The sequence below is a fragment of the Dromiciops gliroides genome, chromosome 4, assembly GCF_019393635.1.
Source record: "Dromiciops gliroides isolate mDroGli1 chromosome 4, mDroGli1.pri, whole genome shotgun sequence".
Taxonomy (NCBI): Eukaryota; Metazoa; Chordata; class Mammalia; order Microbiotheria; family Microbiotheriidae; genus Dromiciops; species Dromiciops gliroides.
Window position 1 is genome coordinate 247,634,742 of NC_057864.1, and position 20,277 is coordinate 247,655,018.

A 20,277-nucleotide genomic window follows, 5' to 3' on the forward strand; every position below is an offset into this window, starting at 1 on the left:
GAGCTCTACATTCTAACGGGGAGATAACAAGTATTTATGAAAATATATACAGCACAAATACAAAGTTACGAAATAGTTCAGGAGGGAGAACAGGAACAAGTGAGAGGATGGGGAGGAAAGAGCGTGACCAGCATTTATTAAGTACCTACTAGGTGCCAGGCACTTTACAAATTTTATCTCATTTGAACCTCATAACAACTCTGGGAGGAGACTCTATTGTGACTCCCAGTTGAGGCTAACAAATATCGGTGGCTGGATTTGAACTTTGATCTTCCTGACTCTTCCTAGGAAAGACTTCAGGTAGAAGGTGGGACTTGTGCTGCCTCTTAAAGGAAGACAGGGACTCTATGAAGCAGAAATAAGGATGGAGTGAATTCAAGCAATAGGGAATAGGCAGGGCAAAGGCACTAAGGATCTCAAAATAGTTTACAAATGTAAATTTTGTATTTTATAAATAGAAATGAACAACAATGGACATATAGCGCTACATTTTACACATACCATAGAGCAAGTAAGCATTTGTTCAAGCTTGAAGGATGACATCTCAGTTGATCCTCACAACCCTACAACATAGACACCTGAATAGGTGCCTAAAATCCCCCATTTTAGAGATGATAAAACTGAGGCTCAGTGAGGTTAACTGGCTGGCCTATGGTCACACAGCTAGTAGGTGTTAGAGAGTTTCAAGTCCAGTACAGTATCCACCATGCCATACTATCTCCAAATGGTTACACTGAGATACAAATGGCTCTTGTCCTTCTTTGTGGAGAGAGGGACATAGCCTGTATTTGCATGATATGGGATCTCTTCAATGTGGATACTCTTTCTACCATTGCAGATTGCAGCACTTCTATGCCTTCTCAACCTGTATAATTCTCTTCCATGACCTCCCACAGATCTACCATGTTGGAGGCCTTCTTCTGGGTTTTTTTTACCATCTTGTGGGCACCAGTATAGCAGGTTTCTCTCTCCCACCCCTTCCTTTCATTACTTAATAGACCCATCTCCTTTTCCAGTCCTACATCTTATGGCTGTCTGGATCTTTGATTTCTTTAATGGAAGGAACTCCTGGAGAGGAAAATCCCTCTACCAATGTAGATATGCACCTGCTGTGCAATTTATAGTCTTAGAGAGCAGCTTGGGACCCTCAGAGGTTAAGTGACTTGCCCAGATAGATCACCCAGCCAGTATATGTCAGAGGTGGGACTGGAACCCAAGGCAGGTTCTCTCTCCAGTACATCCCTGAGTCTCTTAGCTTATGGGCAGTATAATTGACAAAATAATGAGACAGGTCCTTTAGGCCAGAGATTTATTTAACCTGAGGTCCATGAACTGTAATATATGTATGTATATGTATATGTATATGTATATGTATATGTATATGTATATGTATATGTATATGTGTAGGTATAGGTATAGGTGTAGGTGCAGGTGTAGGTATAGGTATATATAGGTATGTATATGTATGTATATGTGTTGTGAGATTTAAAATTTTCATCAAGGAACAGGTGTTCCTTGATGAAACAGTAAAAAATAATTAAGTCTTTGGAAGTCTTTTCTCAGTTCTCTTGTCTTCTTGGAGTGGTAAGATGTCATCAGGAGGAAGCTGGATTCTGGTCTGGAAAGCTGGATTCTTCTTCTTTAACTGAATTGCTGGATTTTTTACTAAACCTTAGCATAGCGTTGTCAATGATCAAATTTAGTACATTCCATTACAGTGTGCATATATATATATGTAGGTACATATACACATATTTGTTTGTTTAATCATTTTTCAATATATTTGATTTGTTTCCCAATCCTACATAGTTTATTATGTGCTTTTAAAAAAAATTATCCTGAGAAGAGGTCCCCAGCCTTCCCCAGTCTGCCAAAGGGGTCCAAGACACAAAAGAGGTTAACAGCCCCTGCTTTAAAGATAGGAAAATGGAGGTCCAGGGAGAACAGAGCTGAACGTGTGCTGCTGATGGAGGCCCTACAGATAAGGAGCCGGGACTGAGCAGGGAGCACAAGGCCTTCTAGTACTGTTCCAACACTGGGACGGAGAGCGCGCCACCCCCATCCAATCACAGGCCTGGTGTTTTGCTGTGTTTCAGGGAAGAAAGCTCCATTTCGATGAACTGGCAGAGATGTCGCTGCCCCAGCCAGCCTCGTGAAATGCCATGAGCATGTAATGAAAGACTTCCTGCCAAAAAGCTTATTTCCTAATTAGCTGCTGTTCTAGATAATCTACCAAATCACCCTCAGCTCCTCTGAGAATGGTCTTTTCATCACCAATCCTGCCAGAGAGCTGACAAAAAACTGCTCTCCACCAGCCTCTGCCTCAAGCCCTGTAAAGAAGACTCCATCGCCCACCTCCCTGACTGAGCTTCTCTCTGGGAGCCTCAGGCCCCCGGCATGAGTTTGGATTGAAAGCAGGCCCAGCTTGAAGAGCTGCCCCTGCCAAGAGTATCAATTCAGGGACACTAGCTGAGCTCCTCCAACCCTTTCTCCCTGCACCCCAAATATCTCAGGCCCCGTCAAGTGCCACAAGATCTAAAAGTCCCTTAGAGATTCATTCCTTTGGGTTAGGCATCAGCATCTTCCTCTGTTCTTTTAAAACACAAATACTCTTGGAAAGGATAACATGGAATCACTAACCCATTAACCTCATACTGCAAATAAATTCATAATAATAGCTCATATCATCTCCACAGGATTTTCAGTCCAAGTCCTATTCTCCTCAACCCCATGAAATCAAAGCTCAGAGAAGCAAAGAAATTTGCCAGTAGCCACACAGCTAACAAATGGCAGAGCTGAGACTTGAACTCAAGTCTCTTGACTCCAAGTCCAATAGTCATTCACTCTAACAGGCAACTTCTCTATCTCCAGTGCCTCTCTGATCAATTTCTTCTTGGCCAAGTGGGGTTCCAGGCCGTTTTCTAACCATTCCACCATAATGACTCAGCCCATAGTAGCAATGATCGACTGTTGCTTGACTACATAATCTGGCCCCAATTAACATTCGAACCTGATCTTCCACTAACCCTCCATTCTGGCTAAACTTACTGACTTCCCTAAAGACTCCCCCCACCACAAGAAAGCATTGTGGCTTCCCCACATTTGCATCTACTTCTATTTCATACCCACCTTGTCTCAGAGCCCTCTCTCTTCTCCCTTCCAAATATCTAAGTCCTACCCCTACTTCAAAGCCCAGCACAAAATCCACCCCTTCTATAAATAGCCTCCTAGGACCACATCAGCCCACGGGGATCTTTCCCTCCTTGGAATTCCTCAAGCCCTGACTGACTCACTTGGCATTTATTCTACATGGCCTTGTCTTGTTGATTACTGCTTTTGCATGTCTTATCTCCAAAATTAACTCAAAGGTCCTTCGAGAGGAGGACCTTACCTCTTCACATCCTCAGGAGCCTAGTACAATTCCCCAACTGGATCATAGATAACCCAATGAATTTTTGGTGGGGATGAGTGATTTATTTCAGTGACTGGGAGGAAATCCATTGGACTAGAGCTGAATATTTTGACAAAGTGGCTACTCAAAAACAAGACTAGACCAGAAAGCTGGAATCACTTGTGGAAGCTACTGAACATCAGGACAGGGAATTTGGATGTAATCTTTTAGCAATAGGGAGCCATTGAAGGTTTTTGCTCAGGAAAGTGACCTGATAACTTAGTTCTTATAGTAAGGTATATGAGGAACCCCCATTTAGTCGTTTCTTTCTTTCTTTCTTTCTTTCTTTCTTTCTTTCTTTGTTTGTTTGTTTCTTTCTTTCTTTTCTTTTCTTTTTTTTTCCCAGGGCAATGAAGGTTAACTGATTTGCCCAGTTTGCTAGTAAGTGTCAAATGTCTGAGGTCAGATTTGAACTCAGGTCCTCCTGAATCCAGGGCTGGTGCTTTATCCACTGTGCCACCTAGCTGCCCCCTGAGCTGGGGATTCTTAAAGAGGTGGAAACAGAAGCTGCCCCCCATTTAGTCTTACAGAGCTAGAACTGGAAGAGACCTCTCAGGATACCTAGTCCAAACCCCTCATTTTACAGATGAGGAAACTGAGATTCAGAGAAGTGACTTTTCCACAGTGACAAAAGAGCAGAACCAGAATTTGAACCCAGGTTCTTTCCATTGTACCCCAAAGATGGGAAAGGAGGAACAATGCACTGCTATCTTTGCTGAGCAGAGATTTTCCAAAGGAGACTGGAATGAGCCAGAAAATCTAACCAAAGCTAATAGGAGAGACTGGGACTGAAAGGGGAAGAGGAGAAGACTACATAAGAAGTGGAAAAAATGGGGAGCAGTCAGAAGGAGCTCCTGGGGGAAGGCCTGATGGCACAATAGCAGGTAGGAAAGTTTAAAAGAGGAGGCACCCTGTCTGTGAAGCCTGACACCAAGAAGACAAACCACTCAAAATGACATCCATATGTGCATGTTCAATTCAACTCAAAGAGGTCATATGGCTAAGTGTCAGTCTCAGGACTCTTGACTTTTGAATCCAGCAATCCCTCAACCCCACATTTGCCTTTCTTCCAAAAAAAAAAAAAAAGGTGTTCCTTCATTGCTAGATTAGCAGGGCCTTTTATGTCTTATGCTGGCTCAAGAGGGAGAAGGGATTATTATCCCCATTTGACAGATAGACAAACTGAGAGGCTTAATGATTCCTGAGTCCTTCTTGCTCCCAGCCCAAAGCTCTTCCCATCAGACCCCACTTCTCTTAACTAGGAGCCTTAAAATCTCCTGTGAGGCCCAAACAGCGCTCCATTTTCTAGACTAAAATTACATCTTGAGTCAATTTTCACAAAATGTAGTGACAGATTTAGGTGCTGGGAAAGCTGAGCTCTCTCAGAAGGCACTTCTATGACCTGAATGGATAAACGCAGATGAAACCAGGCAGCCAGAGGTTATGATGGGGGCTTCCAGCCTCTCTGAGCTGAACCGGCGCCTCCTGCAACGGCTCCGGGGTCCAGACCCTGCCCAGGGATCTGCTGTGGTGGCATTTGTCTCTACCACACCATTCTTATTAGCGTTAAACTCATGTGACATTCTTTCTGCTTGGTTTGGAAGGACAATGCTTGTAATCACTGTTGATGGGGCCTGATCAGGCGGGATTTTGATTCTCTGATCCTGGGAGGATCCTCAGAAGTGGGCCCTGGGAATCTTCATCATCCCAAGCACAAGGGGGCTGGATTCTTCTACCATCTCAGCTTCTAGCAGACAACACAGAAGATTGTAGGACTTGGAGCCTGGGAGGACCTTGTCATTGTTCAGTCCGTTTTTCAGTCGTATCTGACTCTTTGTGACCCCATTTGGAGTTTTCTTGGCAAAGATATGGGAGAGGTTTGCCATTTGCTTCTCCAGTCTGTTTTATAGATAAGGAAAACTGAGGCAAACAGGGTGAAGTGACTTGCCCAGGGTCACACAGCTAATAAGGGTCTGAGGCCAGATTTGAATTCACAAAGAGGAGTCTTCCTGACTCTAGGCCAGACATTCTACCCACTGTACCACCTAGCTGCCCCAGAAGGGACCATATTTTGTAGCTGTCAAGTTGTTTCAGTTGTGTCCAACTCTTTGTGACCCTTTTATGGGCAAAGATATTGGAGTGGTTTGATATTTTCTTCTCCAGCTTATTTTATAGATGAGGAAACTGAGGCAAACAGGGTGAAGTGATGTGGCCAGGATCATACAATAGTAAGTGTCTGAGGCCAGATTTGGACTTGGGCCTTCCAGACTCCACACCCTGAGCTCTATCCACGGTACCACCTACCTGTATTCCACCTCCCTTCTTGTTTTACAGATGAAGAAACTGAGACCTAGGGGTATTGCAGGAATCAGGGAATAAGTAGCAGAGCTGGGATTCAAACCTAGCCTTAGGCTCTTTAAATTCTTGGCTCTACATAAGCTACTGATCAAAAGGGAAGAGAATATAGATAGATTTGGGGCACTCACAGAATTCCAGAGTTGAAAAGGACCTTAAAGGTCCTACTTCTAAACTGGGATCGATAAGCAATGCCTCTTAAATTAGGTTAATTATGAAAATTAATAATTTAAATAAAATAAAATTTAAAATAAATCAATAGAATTTAAATGAGCCTTGTTGTCTATATTCCATCCCATTCGTGGAACAATTTGGATGAACAATTTTGGATTCAGTAATTATGGCCTTATTAATTAATATTTTGATGAACATTGCACACACTGAAAAGATTCTAGAACAAGCTCTGCTTTTGTCTCAAATGGTTGAAGTGTTGCCCAAATGGTATGCAGTTGTCCTGTGTTTCTAACAGATTCGAATGGTCTGCTTTGAAGTGTCCTATCTTAACTGGTTTTAAAATCGGCATTTGACATTCTAATTCTTGTCTTAAATATGAATACCTTCTACAATCCCCCCACGAATGAATAGCCAGCCTTTCCATGACACTTCCAGTAAAGGGGGATTTACTTTCTAGTAGACAAGCCCAATCTATTGAGAGGGTAGTGCTAATCAAAGGAAGGTAAGCTCCTTGAGGACAGGAACTGAATTCATTTACGTCTTTTTTTTCTTTTTTTTTCTTTTTTTCAGGGCAATGAGGGTTAAGTGACTTGCCCAGGGTCACACAGCTAGTAAGTGTTAAGTGTCTGAGGCTGGATTTGAACTCAGGTCCTCCTGAATCCAGGACCAGTGCTTTATCCACTGTGCCACCTAGCTGCCCCCACATTTATGTCTTTGTAACCCTGGCAGCTTGCACAGTCCCTGGCAAATGTTTATTGATTGGCTGATTGATATATTGATCATTGATAAGTGTTATCTGTACTACTCTGCAAATAAAGTGACCCATGGATGGTGGATGAACAGCATCATTTTCTCACATGAAGAACCATCTTAGACTATTAACTGTGCTATAAAACAAGAAGGGCAGGTAGGTGGCTCAGCGGATAGAGTGATGGGCCTGGAGTCAGGAAGACCTGAATTCAAATTTGACCTCAGATGCTTACTAGCTGTGTTACCCTGGGCAAGTCACTTCACCCTGTTGGCCTCGGTTTTCTCATTAGTAAAATGAGCTAGAGAAGGAAATGGCAAACCACTCCAGTGTGTTTGCCAAGAGAACCCCAAATGGGGTCGAGTCAGACATGACTGAAAAACAAGTAAACTGCTCAAAATTATTTGCTGTTACTGTTCTCTTGAATAATGATTGAATTAAATGGGTGATTGCCAAGAGCTTGAGTCTTTTCCAAGGATGGAGTAGAGAGAGCCCCGGATTTGCAGCAAAAGCCCAGGTTTTGAGTTCTAACACTATCATTTGGTACATGTATGACCCTGGACAAGTGGCTTTAACTCACTCAGCCTCAGTGTACTCATCTATTAAATGGATGTTTGACTAGATGACTTCAGATGCCCTGAAGTCCCTTCCAGCTCTAGATGTGGGATCCTCCATCATGTTAGATGGTTTGGGGGGTGGGGGGTGGGGGAGGCAATCAGGGTTAAGTTACTTACCCAGGGTCATAAAACTAGTAAGTATCTGAGGTTGGATTTGAATTCAGGTCCTCCTGACTCCAGGGCATGGTGCTCTATCTACTGCACCACCTAGCTGCCTCTATCATCTTAGATGTTGCTACACTTAACCTCAATATCCCAGATAACTTCAAGAGTATAAGTTACAGACCAGACCAGTTGCCATCCGCCTCAGTAGAAGTAGTTTAAGTGCCAGAAGTTCCACTGTTATAAATCTCCACCAAAAATATGTATTAAAAAGATCATAGATTTAGAATAGAACCTTGGAGGTCATGTCTACTAATGTTGTCAAACTGAAATAGAAACAGGATCACTAATCCAGATGTTGGAATTCCTGCCAGCTACATTTTAACAGTTTTTAAATGTAATATTATCTATGTTTTCTTGTATTTTTATTTATTTTGTTAAATATTCCCCAATTATATTTTCATCTGGTTCCAGGTCTCACTTGGGAATGTTGTAGGCCAGCCACATATGACCTCTCTAATCTAGTCTGAACCCCTCCTTTAACAAACAGATAACTGAGAGCAGACAACCTAAGGTCATGTAGATAGTGTCATGGGCAGTATTTGAGACCGGACCCTCTGATGTGAAATCCAATGTTCTTTCCCTGAACTACACTGTTTTTACAGTGTATAAAGTGCCAGGCCTGGAATCAAAAAGACTCATCTTCCTGAGTTCAAATCTGGCCTCAGACACTTACTAACCATGTGACCCTGATCAAGTTACTTCACTCGCTAGACTCAGTTTCCTCATCTGTAAAATTCACTAGAGAGGGGCAGCTAGATGGCGCAGTGGTTAAGGCACCGGCCCTGAATTCAGGAGTACCTGAGTTCAAATCCAGCCTCAGACACTTGACACTTATTAGCTGTGTGACCCTGGGCAAGTCACTTAACCCCCATTGCCTGCCCCCCCAAAAAAAAAATTCACTAGAGAAGGAAATGGCAAACCACTCCAGTATCTTTGCCAAGAAAATCCCAAATGGGGTCACGAAGAGTCAGACATGACTGAAAAAAGACTGAAGAATAACAACAGTAAAACCGGTCTACCTGCAAAGAAGGGAAACCTGAATTATAAACCATTTCATAAAGAAATAGTCATTCCTTTCAAATACACTCAGTACCACAAAGTAATGGCTGACAAATTAGTGTCCTCCCAGGCCCTTCCAGGCCTCATTTAAAGAAGAGGGAAGGATCATTTTAAAAGGAGCACAGTCTTTGTTTGTAGGCAGGGTGTCCCCCAAGAGCTCAAAAACAATTTGTTCTCTTAAGTAGGCTCAAACACACTACCCAGGAAGTCTTGTTTACACCACTGGAATGTGCTTAGTAAAGTCATTTTTCAGCCCCAGTAGAGTGATGGGAAATTCTACCTCGGAGAAATCTGAATTTGTTCTGTTCCATTCTCTGTGAATGCCTCCACCTGTCAATAGATTGGTTTGTCAAAAGGGTTCTGCGGTGACTCTTCAATGATCTTCTGTCTTCTCCCCATTTAAATTGAAAGGTTCCTGTGGGATGGGCCTGTCAGTCATTCAATGATTCATGCATGCCTTCCACAAACAATTTTACTGAGTGCCTACTAATTATAAGACCCTGGAGGGATGAAGAGATAAACAAGACACACTCTTTGCCCTTAGAGCCTACAGTCTAGGCAGGAAAGAAGTATCTATGAGCTAGAAGAAGCATTCTTTTTGATCATTTGATCCTTATAACCTACCTGAGAAATAGGTGCTATTATTATCCCCATTTCACAGTCGAGGAAGCTGAAGCAGACAAAAATTTAAGTGATTTGCCCAGAGTAAATATCTGAGTCTGGATTGGAACTTGGGCCTCCTGCCTCCAAGACCAGCATTCTATCCACTGAGCCACCACCAAGCTGCCTCTAGCAGAGAGCTGTAGACATACACGGATAAATGTAATGCAAAGCAGTAAAGTGGTATACACAGGAACCCTTTGGTGTTTAGAGGAGTGAGAAGTCACAGATAGGAGGCAGAGCCAAGATGTCGGAGGAGAAGTCACAGATGGAAGGAGGCTACTGGTCCATGAGACCTGAGAGAGGCAGGGAAAAGAGCGATGAACTCAAAGGGTTGAATCTGGAGTCACTGGATGTGGCTTTGAATCTCAATTCTGCCTTCCTGGGTTTCACTTCCATTATCTATAGAAAGGAGGGGCTTGGACGAAATTGGCTTGGCTGAAAGCCTCTATGAAAACCTTCTAATGTCTCCCCCAGAACGTGTCCCTTGAAAGCTGGGATTGTCTTAGAGTTCTCTTTGTCTCCTCAGCACTCTGTACCATGCTGTGCACACAGTAAATGCTTAATAAATGTGCTTTTTCATTCATTCAGTTATTCTAGACCTGTAATTCATTGGAACTCCCATGAAGGAAACTCCCTTCATCGATTCAGATTAGCAACTGCTTGACCCCTTTGAGTCTTAAAGAGCTGCCTGTGGCTTTGAGAGGTTAAGGGATTTGTCTGGGATAACCAAGTCTGGGATTTGAACTCAGGTTTTCCTGATTCTAACCACTAAGCAATACTGCCCCTCTTCATAATAATAGGTCACATCTTTATAGCACTTCAAGACCACAGCACTTTTCTTCCCAATACTCCTCTGGGGTAGGTAATGCAAGTGTTACTAACCCATTTTACAGATAAAGAAATTAAGGCTCAGGGGGCAGCTAGGTGATGCAGTGGATAAAGCACCGGCCCTGAATTCAGGAAGACCTGAGTTCAAATGAAGCCTCAGACACTTGATACTTACTAGCTGTGTGACCTTGGGCATGTCACTTAACCCTCATTGCCCCGCCAAAAAGAAAAACAAAAACAAGAAATTAAGGCTCAGAGAGGTTGATGACATAACTCATGAGTCTTTAGAGTGATTCCAGAACTCCCATTTGAGCTGGGCCTTGAAAAATTTATATCATTTCAAGAGGCAGCACTGGAGAAAGAGAGCATTCAAGAAAGAGGGGACAGAATAAACTAGACCTGAAAACAAAATTTAAGGTTTGCAAAGAATGTAAGCCCCTTAAAGGCAGAGACGATTTCATTTTTGTCTCTGTACCCAAACACTCAACACAGTGTCTGGTATATAAGAGGCACTTAATAAATGGTAATTAATTGAGTAATTGACTAACCTTGTTGTTCCCATAAGACTGGGAACTTCCTGAGGGCAAGGACTGTGTTAGTCAGTCTGTCAAAAAGCATTTATTAAATGCTTACTGTGAGGGGCAGCTAGGTAGCACAGTGGATAAAGCACTGGCCTTGGATTCAGGAGGACCTGAGTTCAAATCCAGCCTCAGACACTTGACACTTAACTAGCTGTGTGACCCTGGGCAAGTCACTTAACCCTCATTGCCCTGCAAAAATTAAAAAACAAAAAACATTTAAAAATGCTTACTGTGTGCCAGGCACTGTGCTAAGGTTACAAAGAAAGGCAAAAACACTTCTTGAGGTCCCTGCCCTCAAGAAGCTCACAATCTAATAGAGCAGACAAGAGTGTTAACAAGGTGCTTACAAAGTATATGCTAAATAGATGGAAAGTAATCTCAGAGGCAAAGGAAGTGGGGAGAACAAACACAAGCCTCCTACACAGAGTGGGATTTGAGAATCTCTCAAGAGCCTAGCTGCTTAAACCGTGGGTCTGGTTATGTATGCCTATTTTACATACCTATATACCTGGGACCAACTAAAAATTTCTTGGGCAAAAAGGAGTTGCAGGTGGGAAACGTTTAAGAAGCCCTACTCTGGAGAGTGGAAATTGTCTCTCATTGCCTTCACTCCAGCACTAGTTTGACAAGAAAAGAGGTCTTGAAGTATCCCTGCCTTGACTTCACTGCCCCCATGCTAACATAACCTCTGAAGGGTATTGAGACACCACAGTAAGAAATACGCCAGCTAGAAGCATCAGAGACAGAGAAATAGACAGATGACAGGCCTATGAATGCATTTACTGAGGAATGAGAGGAATGGTACCTACCTCCCTCCATTGCTTGTTCTCCATTCCTTGAGTGTACATCACACACACTGGGGGAAAAGAAAAACACAGGGGTTAGAGACCTAGACAAGAAGATGAAGAAAGGGGAGAGAGTTAAGGAGAGGAGGAAGGTGTACTGTGGACAGTGGGAACTCCACAGTATAATAGGGTTTTTTGTTGTTGAGTCATGTCCAACTCTTCATGACCCCAATTCTGGGTTTTCTTGGCAAAGATACTAGAGTGGTTTGCCACTTCCTTCTCCAGCTCCATTGTACAGATGAGGAAATTGAGGCAAACAGGGTGAAGTAACTTGCCCAGGGTCTCACCCAGCTAGTAAGTGTTTGAGGCTAGATTTGAACTCAGGTCTTCCTGACTGTAGGTCTGGCATTCTATCTATTGCACCACCCTAGCTGCCCTAGGGTAAGAGAGTTCTTCTCTAACTGAATGGACTCTGGGAAAATCAGTCAACTAGTATTTATTAAATGCCTACTATGTTCCACTGTTCTAACCACTGGGAATGCAAAGAAAGACAAAGGACAGTTCCTGATATCTAAGAACTCACCATCTAATGGGGAACTGTTGTTATGTCCATTTTCAGTCATGTCCAACTCTTTGTGACCCTACTTGGGGTCTTTTTGACAAAGTTACTAGAATGGTTGGCCATTTCCTTCTCTAGCTCATTTACAAGACAAGGAATTGAGGCCAATGGGGTTAAGTGATTTGCCCACGGTCGTACAACTAGTAAGTGTCTGAGGCAGGATTTGAATTCAGGTCCTCCTGATTCCAGGGACAGTACTCTATCCACTGCACCACCCAGCTACTCTAGACCCATAATTGGGAAGCCAACATGAAAATAACTATGTATAAACAAAATATAGAGAGGATAAATTGGAGATAATCAACAGAAAGAACTAGCATTAAGGAAGATTGAGAAAAGCTTATTGCAGACAGTGGGACGGATAGCAGGAAGTAAAGGTAAGGGAGGAGAGAGTCCCAGGAATGGGGGACAAACCAATGAAAATCCTTAGAGTTGAGAGAGAGTGGGAAGACTAGGCCTAGAATATTTATGGGCCTCCCCCAATAAAAGGTTCACCTGATGTCAAAGTGGGTGACATTTGAGATCATTTAACCCAACCTCTTTATTTTACAGGGTAAGAAACTGAGTCCTAAAGAATGTTTTGTCAGGGACAGCTAAATGGCGCAGTGGATAGAGCACCGGCCTTGGATTCAGGAGGACCTGAGTTCAAATCCAGCCTCAGACACTTGACACTTACTAACTATGTGACCCTGGGCAAGTCACTTAACCCCCATTGCCCTGGGGAAAAAAAAAAAAAGAATGCTTTGTCAAAACAAAACAAAATCCAAACAAACAACAACAAAAACAAACAAAACCAAAAGGCTACCAAACGGTGGAGCTGGGACTTGAATTTGGGCCTTTTTATTTCAAATCCAATTTTCTTTCCACTACATCACATTGTCTCTAACTTCGTTGGTTTGGCTTCTATTCTCACCTCCATTGGCTTGGGCCAAGGTAGGTCTAGTGATGAATCAAGTAGACATATGTTAACTCCCCCTCCCTCCCTCCCCTCCATTAGACTATAAACTACTCAAGAACAAGGACTAAGTTCTGTGTTCTGCTTTTTATCCCCAGAGTCTTAAATATAGTCAATGTTTGTCATTTTAATAAATGTTTGGTTTAATTGAATTCTGTCGACCTGCAAGGCCTAAGTTGGGTCTGCAGAGCTTACATGAGGGAGAGGGAGGCAGATTCAGATGACTCGGGGAGAGGGAGGATCTGTAAGGGAAGGGATTTGGCACAAATTGAACTGGGGAATCCTGAAATTGCAGAATGTTAGCGGTCTCGTGGGGAGCGAGTGCACTTTGGTGGCAGAAAGTCCTATAAGAGGAAGAATCTAATGAGAGGCAGAGCTGAACATTCTGGAGAAGGGAGTGATCGCCAAAGTGCTTTTAAATAATTATCTCATTTGAGTCTCAAAATGACTTTGTGAGGAGGTAAGGTGGGGTGGGGAAAAGGGGAGAGGGGGGGAGGGGGCCATATTATTTATTCTCTTTTACAGATGAGGGGACTGGGTCCCAGAGAGGTTACATGGATTGCTCAAGGTTTCACAGCTAGGTAGCAACAGAACCAGAACCAGAAAGCAGGTCTCCTAATTCCTGGTGCAGGAGTGATTCCATTTCACAACTTCATGGGCCTCACAGCTGAGATACACAGTGGTCACTTGTTACCTGGGGGACCTTAGGCCAATTGCTTAATTTCTTTTAGCTTCAGTCTCCTCTTTGAAAAGAGGAGAGGGCTGACCTGGAGGTCCTCAGATCCTTATCAACTTGGGGCAAAATCCAATGTTCTGTGATAAATGATAAAGACAGTAAGGCATCGTGGATAGAGTACTGGATTTGGGGTCTGCAATGGGAAAAGAAGGAACAAGCATTTCTTAAGTGCTTACTAAGTGTCAGGCACTGTGCTAAGCGCTTTACAAATATTGTTTCATTTGATCCTAGTCACAGCCCTTTGAGTATTCCCATTTTACAGATAAGGAAACTGAGGCAGGTTTGGCCCAGGGTCACATAGCTAGTAAGTTGTGTGAGATCACAAATGAACTCATGCCTTCTCAGACCTGGGTTCAAATTCCACCTAAGACACTTGGGCAAGTCACTTCCACCCTCCAGGCCTCAGCTGCCTCAGTTTCTTCATCTGTAAAATGAGGGGGCTGAATTAAATGGCCTTTGAAGTCCCTGACAGTTCTAAATCTATGAAACTATAATACTTAGACAACCTGAAAATCCACAGTATGTTCACCCTTACTATCCCCATCTGTCCTAATATAGATTTAGGGAGGTTCAGGAGGCCCCAAAACCCAGTACAAGGAAACATGAAGCTTATAACAAGAGTGCTAAAAGCCAGTTTCTTTTTTTTTTTTTTTGGTGAGGCAATTGGGATTAAGTGACTTGCCCAGGGTCACACAGCTAGTAAGTGTCAAGGGTCTGAGGCCGGATTTGAACTCAGGTCCTTCTAAATCCAGGGCTGGTGCTCTATCCACTGCGCCTCCTAGCTGCCCCCTAAAAGCCAGTTTCATTGAGGGGTGATACTCACAAAATGAAGGGGTGGTCAAGGAGGATGAACACGAGGAGTTAGGTGCCCTACTGGGACCCTGAAGAGATGGGAGACCCTCTACCAAATCAGTAAAGTCTAGTTTACATAATTCTTTCAAGGGGAAGGTAGGTAGCTGAGTCTGGAGTCAGAAAGACTTATCTTCCTGAGCTCAAATCTGGCCTCAGACACTTATAGATGTGTGACCCTGGGCAAGTCACTTTACCCTCTCTGCCTCAGTTTCCTCATCTGTAAAATGAACTGGAGGAGATGGCAAACCATTCCACTTTAGCAAGAAAACCCCAAATGGGGTCACAAAGAGTCAGATAAAACTGAACAACAACAACAACAACAAATAAATGAGACTAACAGGACCGGGCATTGGCAGTGAGAATGCTAGACAAAGAGACTAGTGCTAATCCATGTTAGTGTGGGGAGGGAAGAATCCTGATAGCTATTTGATAAACTTCCCACCATCAGGAAAGGAGACTTTGGGCCATTACCACTGCTCTTGTTCTAATAGACTGACTCAATCTCCCTGTCTGGAGTATTTGAAGCATCCCTCAGTCTTCTTCATTTAGCAGGTTGGCAAGGCTATCAGGGTTGTTACATCCTTCCCCTGACTACTGCCCTTTTAAGGAGGAGAGAGGGAAGATCTTTTGATCCTATCCCAGGAGGCAGGAGTAAAGGGGTTTAAACTCCTATGGGGATAGGCTAAAATGGGAAGACATTCTCCACTGATTCTCCACCTCTATATCCAGGAATATCATACAAAAGAGGAGAGCTAGCCAGAGTCTAGAAGCCTCCACCCATCCACCAGGCAGTATCTGTGAAATAGCAAACAGTATCCCAGACCAGTGGAGGGACTTACATGGGTCTGACTTGGAGAACATATCTTTATCCAAGAGATTCCTGAAAGAAAAGGAAAACAAAACACCATTACTGCCAGAGGACAGGGAGAGAATCCAGCACAAGGAAGAAGTTTAGGGAGGGAGAGCCTCAGTTTACCAGGGGAACAAGCCTCAGGTAAAACTACAGAACCAGCTCTTCAAAACAATCCCCACCCCCATTTCCAATGCTCCTTCCCTTCTCTTTTAAACACTTTAAGAAGCAACCCACAGACACACATAGACATACATACAATGCACATATATACATGAACACTGGTTTTTCTGGGCCTTCATGCTGAACTGCTTCCTCTTCTATGTGATGACCAACCCTGGTCAGCCCCATGACACAGACCTTTCTAGATATTTCTGCCTCTTGTCCACTCCTCTCCCTCAATTCATTCAGTAAGAATTCATTTCACTTAAAATAACCGTAGGGTAGGTCTATATCCCAAAGAGATCATTAAAAAAGGGAAAAGGACCCACACGTACAAAAATATTGATAGCAGCTGTCTTTGTAGTGGTAAAGAACTGGAATTCGAGGGAATGCCCATCAATTGAGGAATGGCTGATCAAGTTGTGGTATATGAATGTAATGGAATAATATTGTACTGTAAGAAACGAGGAGTTCAGAGAAACCTAGAAGGACTTACATGAACTGATGCTGAGTGAAGTGAACAGAACCAGGAGAACATTGTACACAGTAACAGCAACATTGTGTGATGATCAACTGTGATAGACTTAGCTCTTCTCAGCAACACAATGATCCAAGACAATTCCAAAGAACTCATGATAGAAAATGTTCTCCACCTCCAGAAAAAAGAACTGTGGACTCTGAATGCATATTGAACCATACTATTTCTACTTTTGTTTTTGTTTTTTTCTTTTTTGAGGTTTTTCCCTTTCGTTCTGATTCTTCTTTCACAACATGACTAATGAAGAAATATGTTCTACACTGAACATATATAACCTATATCAGATTGCTTTCTGTCTTGAGGAGGGGGGAAGGAAGGGAGGGAGAGAGAAAAATTTGGAACTAAAAATCTTATGTAGGGGGGCAGCTAGGTGGCGCAGTGGATAAAGCATAGACCCTGGATTCAGGAGGACCTGAGTTCAAATCTGACCTCAGACACTTGACACTTACTAGCTATGTGACCCTAGGCAAGTCACTTAACCCTCATTGCCCCACAAAAAAAAAAAAAGAATCTTATGTAAACAAATGTTGAAAACTCTCTCTACATGTAACTGAAAAATAATAAATACTTTTATGATTTTAAAAAATAAAAATAAAATAACTGTAGGGACGGCTAGGTAGTACAGTGGATAGAACACTGGCCCTGGAGTCAGGAGGACCTGAGTTCAAATACAGTCTCAGAGGCTTACTGTGTGACCTTGAGCAAGTTACTTAACCCCATTGCCTCCAAAAACAAAAAATTAAAATAACTGTAGACAATATAAAATGCTCAGGAGTCTACTTGCCAAGACAAATCCAGGAACCATGGTGAACACAATTACAAAACACTTTTCACACAAAAAAGTCAGATCTAAACAATTGGGAAAAAATCAATTGCTCATGGGTCGGTCGAGCCAATATAATAATAATAAAAAATAATTTATTAAGTGACCACTATGAGTCAGATACTGTATTAGTCACTGAGGATGCAGAGACAAAACAAAACAATCCTTGTCTTCAAGGACCTTATATTCTATTTTGGGGAGAGTAGTAAAAGAGGATAATAAGATGAGTAAATACAAAGCAATTGGAGCAGATAGATAATCCCAAAACAAAAAGAGGAAATGGGAAGGGCTTTGTATATGTAGAGCATTTAGTAGCCTATTCAAAGACAGGGTAACTGGAAATGGATCTCCAGTATGTGGCAAATGTGCATAAGGAAGAGTGAGATGAAATAGTCTAAAAAGGCAAATTGGAGCCAATCAACTCTGACCCATCCTGTGTCTTAGGACTCTGTTAAGTGATAACTAATCTCTGCTGGTTAAAGGCAGGAGTCTGGAGTAGCATGTTGTCTGAGAAGCCCAGCTACAACCTCCAATAACATTGAGCAGCTTCCCAATGACTTCCTCTAGGGAGGAGAGAAATGAAATTTCAGAGGCAGTCCCTATCTCTATCCGTAAGTGTCAGGCACTGAACTGAGTGCTGGGGATACAGAGACAAGAGTGAAACAGAGCCACAAGGTGCTGATAGAGTGAATGCCCCAAAGAAGAAACACTCTTTATCGGTGCAGGTTGGCATTGTTTTGTTGCAATTTATAGTCTAATAGAGTTGCCTAGACTGAGAGGTGGTTAAATAACTCCAGGATCACATAGCCAGTAAAGATCAAGGTTTTTGCCTCTGTAATTATGCTTTTACTAGCATGAAACTGTTGGATATAGAAAAGCCCAAAAGGAGGAAATTGTAGAGGAAATGATTTATTATATTATTCGGGAAAAATTATTATACTAGTTAAATTCAACCCTGTGTGATTAATGGTTATCTGCACCCAGAATGTCACATGACTCCAGTAACTCTCTAGGAATGGTGGAGATGACTACATGGTATTTTGAGTTCTCCCAGGTCCTGGATATCCCCAAAGCATTCTTGTTTGGGGTTGTTGTTTGTCCTCCATTTTCTAAGAGGACCAATGACATCACGGGGTGATATCTTGACTTGCTAATGAACAGATTTAAGTGAGGCAGAGCTGCACAAAGTCATCAGCCTCACTCTGTTTTCCAAAGTCATTGAAGTAGCAAGACAAAAATCAAGATGACTGGTGATGGGGGCAGCTAGATGGCACCGTGGATAAAGCACCAGACCTGGATTCAAGAGTACCTGAGTTCAAATCCAGCCTCAGACACTTGATACTTACTAGCTGTGTGACCCTGGGCAAGTCACTTAACCCCAATTGCCTCACCAAAAAAAAAAAAAAAAAAGATGACTGGTGATGGTCAGGGATGCAGTGGATGACTTGCCTTTTTGATGTCTGCCCAAGCTCTGAGCTTTTGACAGTGCCTGCTTAAGCCGTCTTCATGACCACTGGAACAAATTGTTCTCATCCAACCATTCCATTGGGGAAAGTCTTAACAATGTTGGGGTAGACATCCCCGCAGTTCACTGGTGGGTTTGAGGCCAATAGGTTACATTCAACCTGGTTTAGCCCATCTGCTAAGATGGTTTTACCGAGGTATGGTTGCTGGCTTCTTGAAGCCACAGCTGAGAGTTGGGTGACAGATGGACACCAAAGATGGATGAATAGCCCTGAAAAGGGATTAACAAGACCTCACACTAGAGGTGTTAGTTGTCCCTAAACATGCCATTGTTTTGGGTTAACACACCCAGACTTGTGATGGGTCCACCCAAGCTTGTGTTTTGGCTTCACCCAAATTTTATGGAAAACTTTATAAATTTTACAGTTATATCTATCTCAATCTATCTTGCTTAATTGTGTACATGTGGTTCATATATAAATCATGTCTAAATCCTATATAACATAAGAACCTGGACAAAAGAGAGCCACATCTCCTTTCCGGCTTGCTCTCCTCTACCAAATAACTTAATAAATTTCTTTCTAAAACTACTTCAGATTTTGGAGGTCTGGTCTCAAGAACAACACTAGCTTGAAGATAGGCTTCTAGATCCACTTTATCATTGTGCCTTAAGACATGATAGATTCCAAGAAATCTGGGAGGATTCACATGAACTGATGCAGATTGAAGTGAACAGGACCAAAGGAACAATTTCTACAATGCCCATGAAAAGAAAAACACCTTTGAAACATTTAGGAATTCTAATCAATGCAGTGACCAATCATGACTTCAGAAGACTAATGATTCGGGATGGGACTTACATTTTCAGAAATGGACAATGATTAAATTTGTTTTGCTTGACTAGATTTTTTTGTTACAAGAAAGGTTTTCTATATGGGAGAAAGGGAAATTGTGGGGTCGGGAAGGGATGGGCAATATAGTAATATGGAAAAAGAAAGGAAAGGAAAAAATTGTCAATGAAACATTAATAAATTACCCAGAATAAAGCAGATAGAATTTGAGATAGGGACACTGATAAGCATGCCAGTTTTGCTATCATAATATACACTTTAAACTGTATTAACTATGTTACCATTGTGGGTAGCTAGGAGGCGCAGTGGATAAAGCACTAGCCCTGGATTCAGGAGGACCCGAGTTCAAATCCAACCTCAGATACTTGACACTTACTAGCTGTGTGACCCTGGGCAAGTCACTTAACCCTCATTGCCCTGCAAAAAAAACCCAGAAACCAGAAACAAAACAAAACTATGTTACCACTAATACAATTAAAACTGTATTACCAATTATAGCGTTATTACCAAGGTAAAACTTACAGTTTTACATGTTAAAAATTGTAATAAAAACTGTATTATGAGTAATAAAGTTAATACAACTAAATATGTATTACCATTTCATATTTAATCTACTTTTCCTATTTTTCATATATGAAAATGTTCATGTTTATTGATATTTGGTTACATTTATAATATAAAATGGGTTTTGAAAAGCCAAGAGTATAAGAATAAAATACAAAAAAGAAAAAAGAGACTTTCTTAAAAAGCATCAGTAAAACACATTCTCAAAAAGAAAAAGACTGTAGTCAGGAAGACCAATTAGGAGGCTATTATGATAGTCTGGGAGAGAAGTAATGAGAGCCTGAACTAGAGAGGTAAAATAGAAAGGAGAAGAGAGATGGAAGACATATTTCTGAGTCAGAATCAATAGGACTTGGTGACTGCTGGGATGTCAGAGAGGAGGGAGAGGGGAAGAGTCAATGAGAACATGAGAGACAGAGTGAATGATGGTACTGTTG

At 42.2% G+C, this 20,277-nt stretch overlaps 1 protein-coding gene across 1 annotated transcript in view; it reads right to left on the reverse strand.

Moving 5' to 3' along the window:
* The window catches only part of CPNE5 (copine 5), a 212,276-nt gene that overhangs the window by 171,297 nt on the left and 20,702 nt on the right, over nucleotides 1-20,277 (reverse strand). The window contains exons 2-3 of the mRNA XM_043963252.1: nucleotides 15,428-15,468; nucleotides 11,451-11,497 (exon numbers count right to left, since the gene is read on the reverse strand). Coding sequence (XP_043819187.1) covers nucleotides 11,451-11,497; nucleotides 15,428-15,468 — 88 coding nt within the window. The remainder of the gene's footprint in view (nucleotides 1-11,450; nucleotides 11,498-15,427; nucleotides 15,469-20,277) is intronic.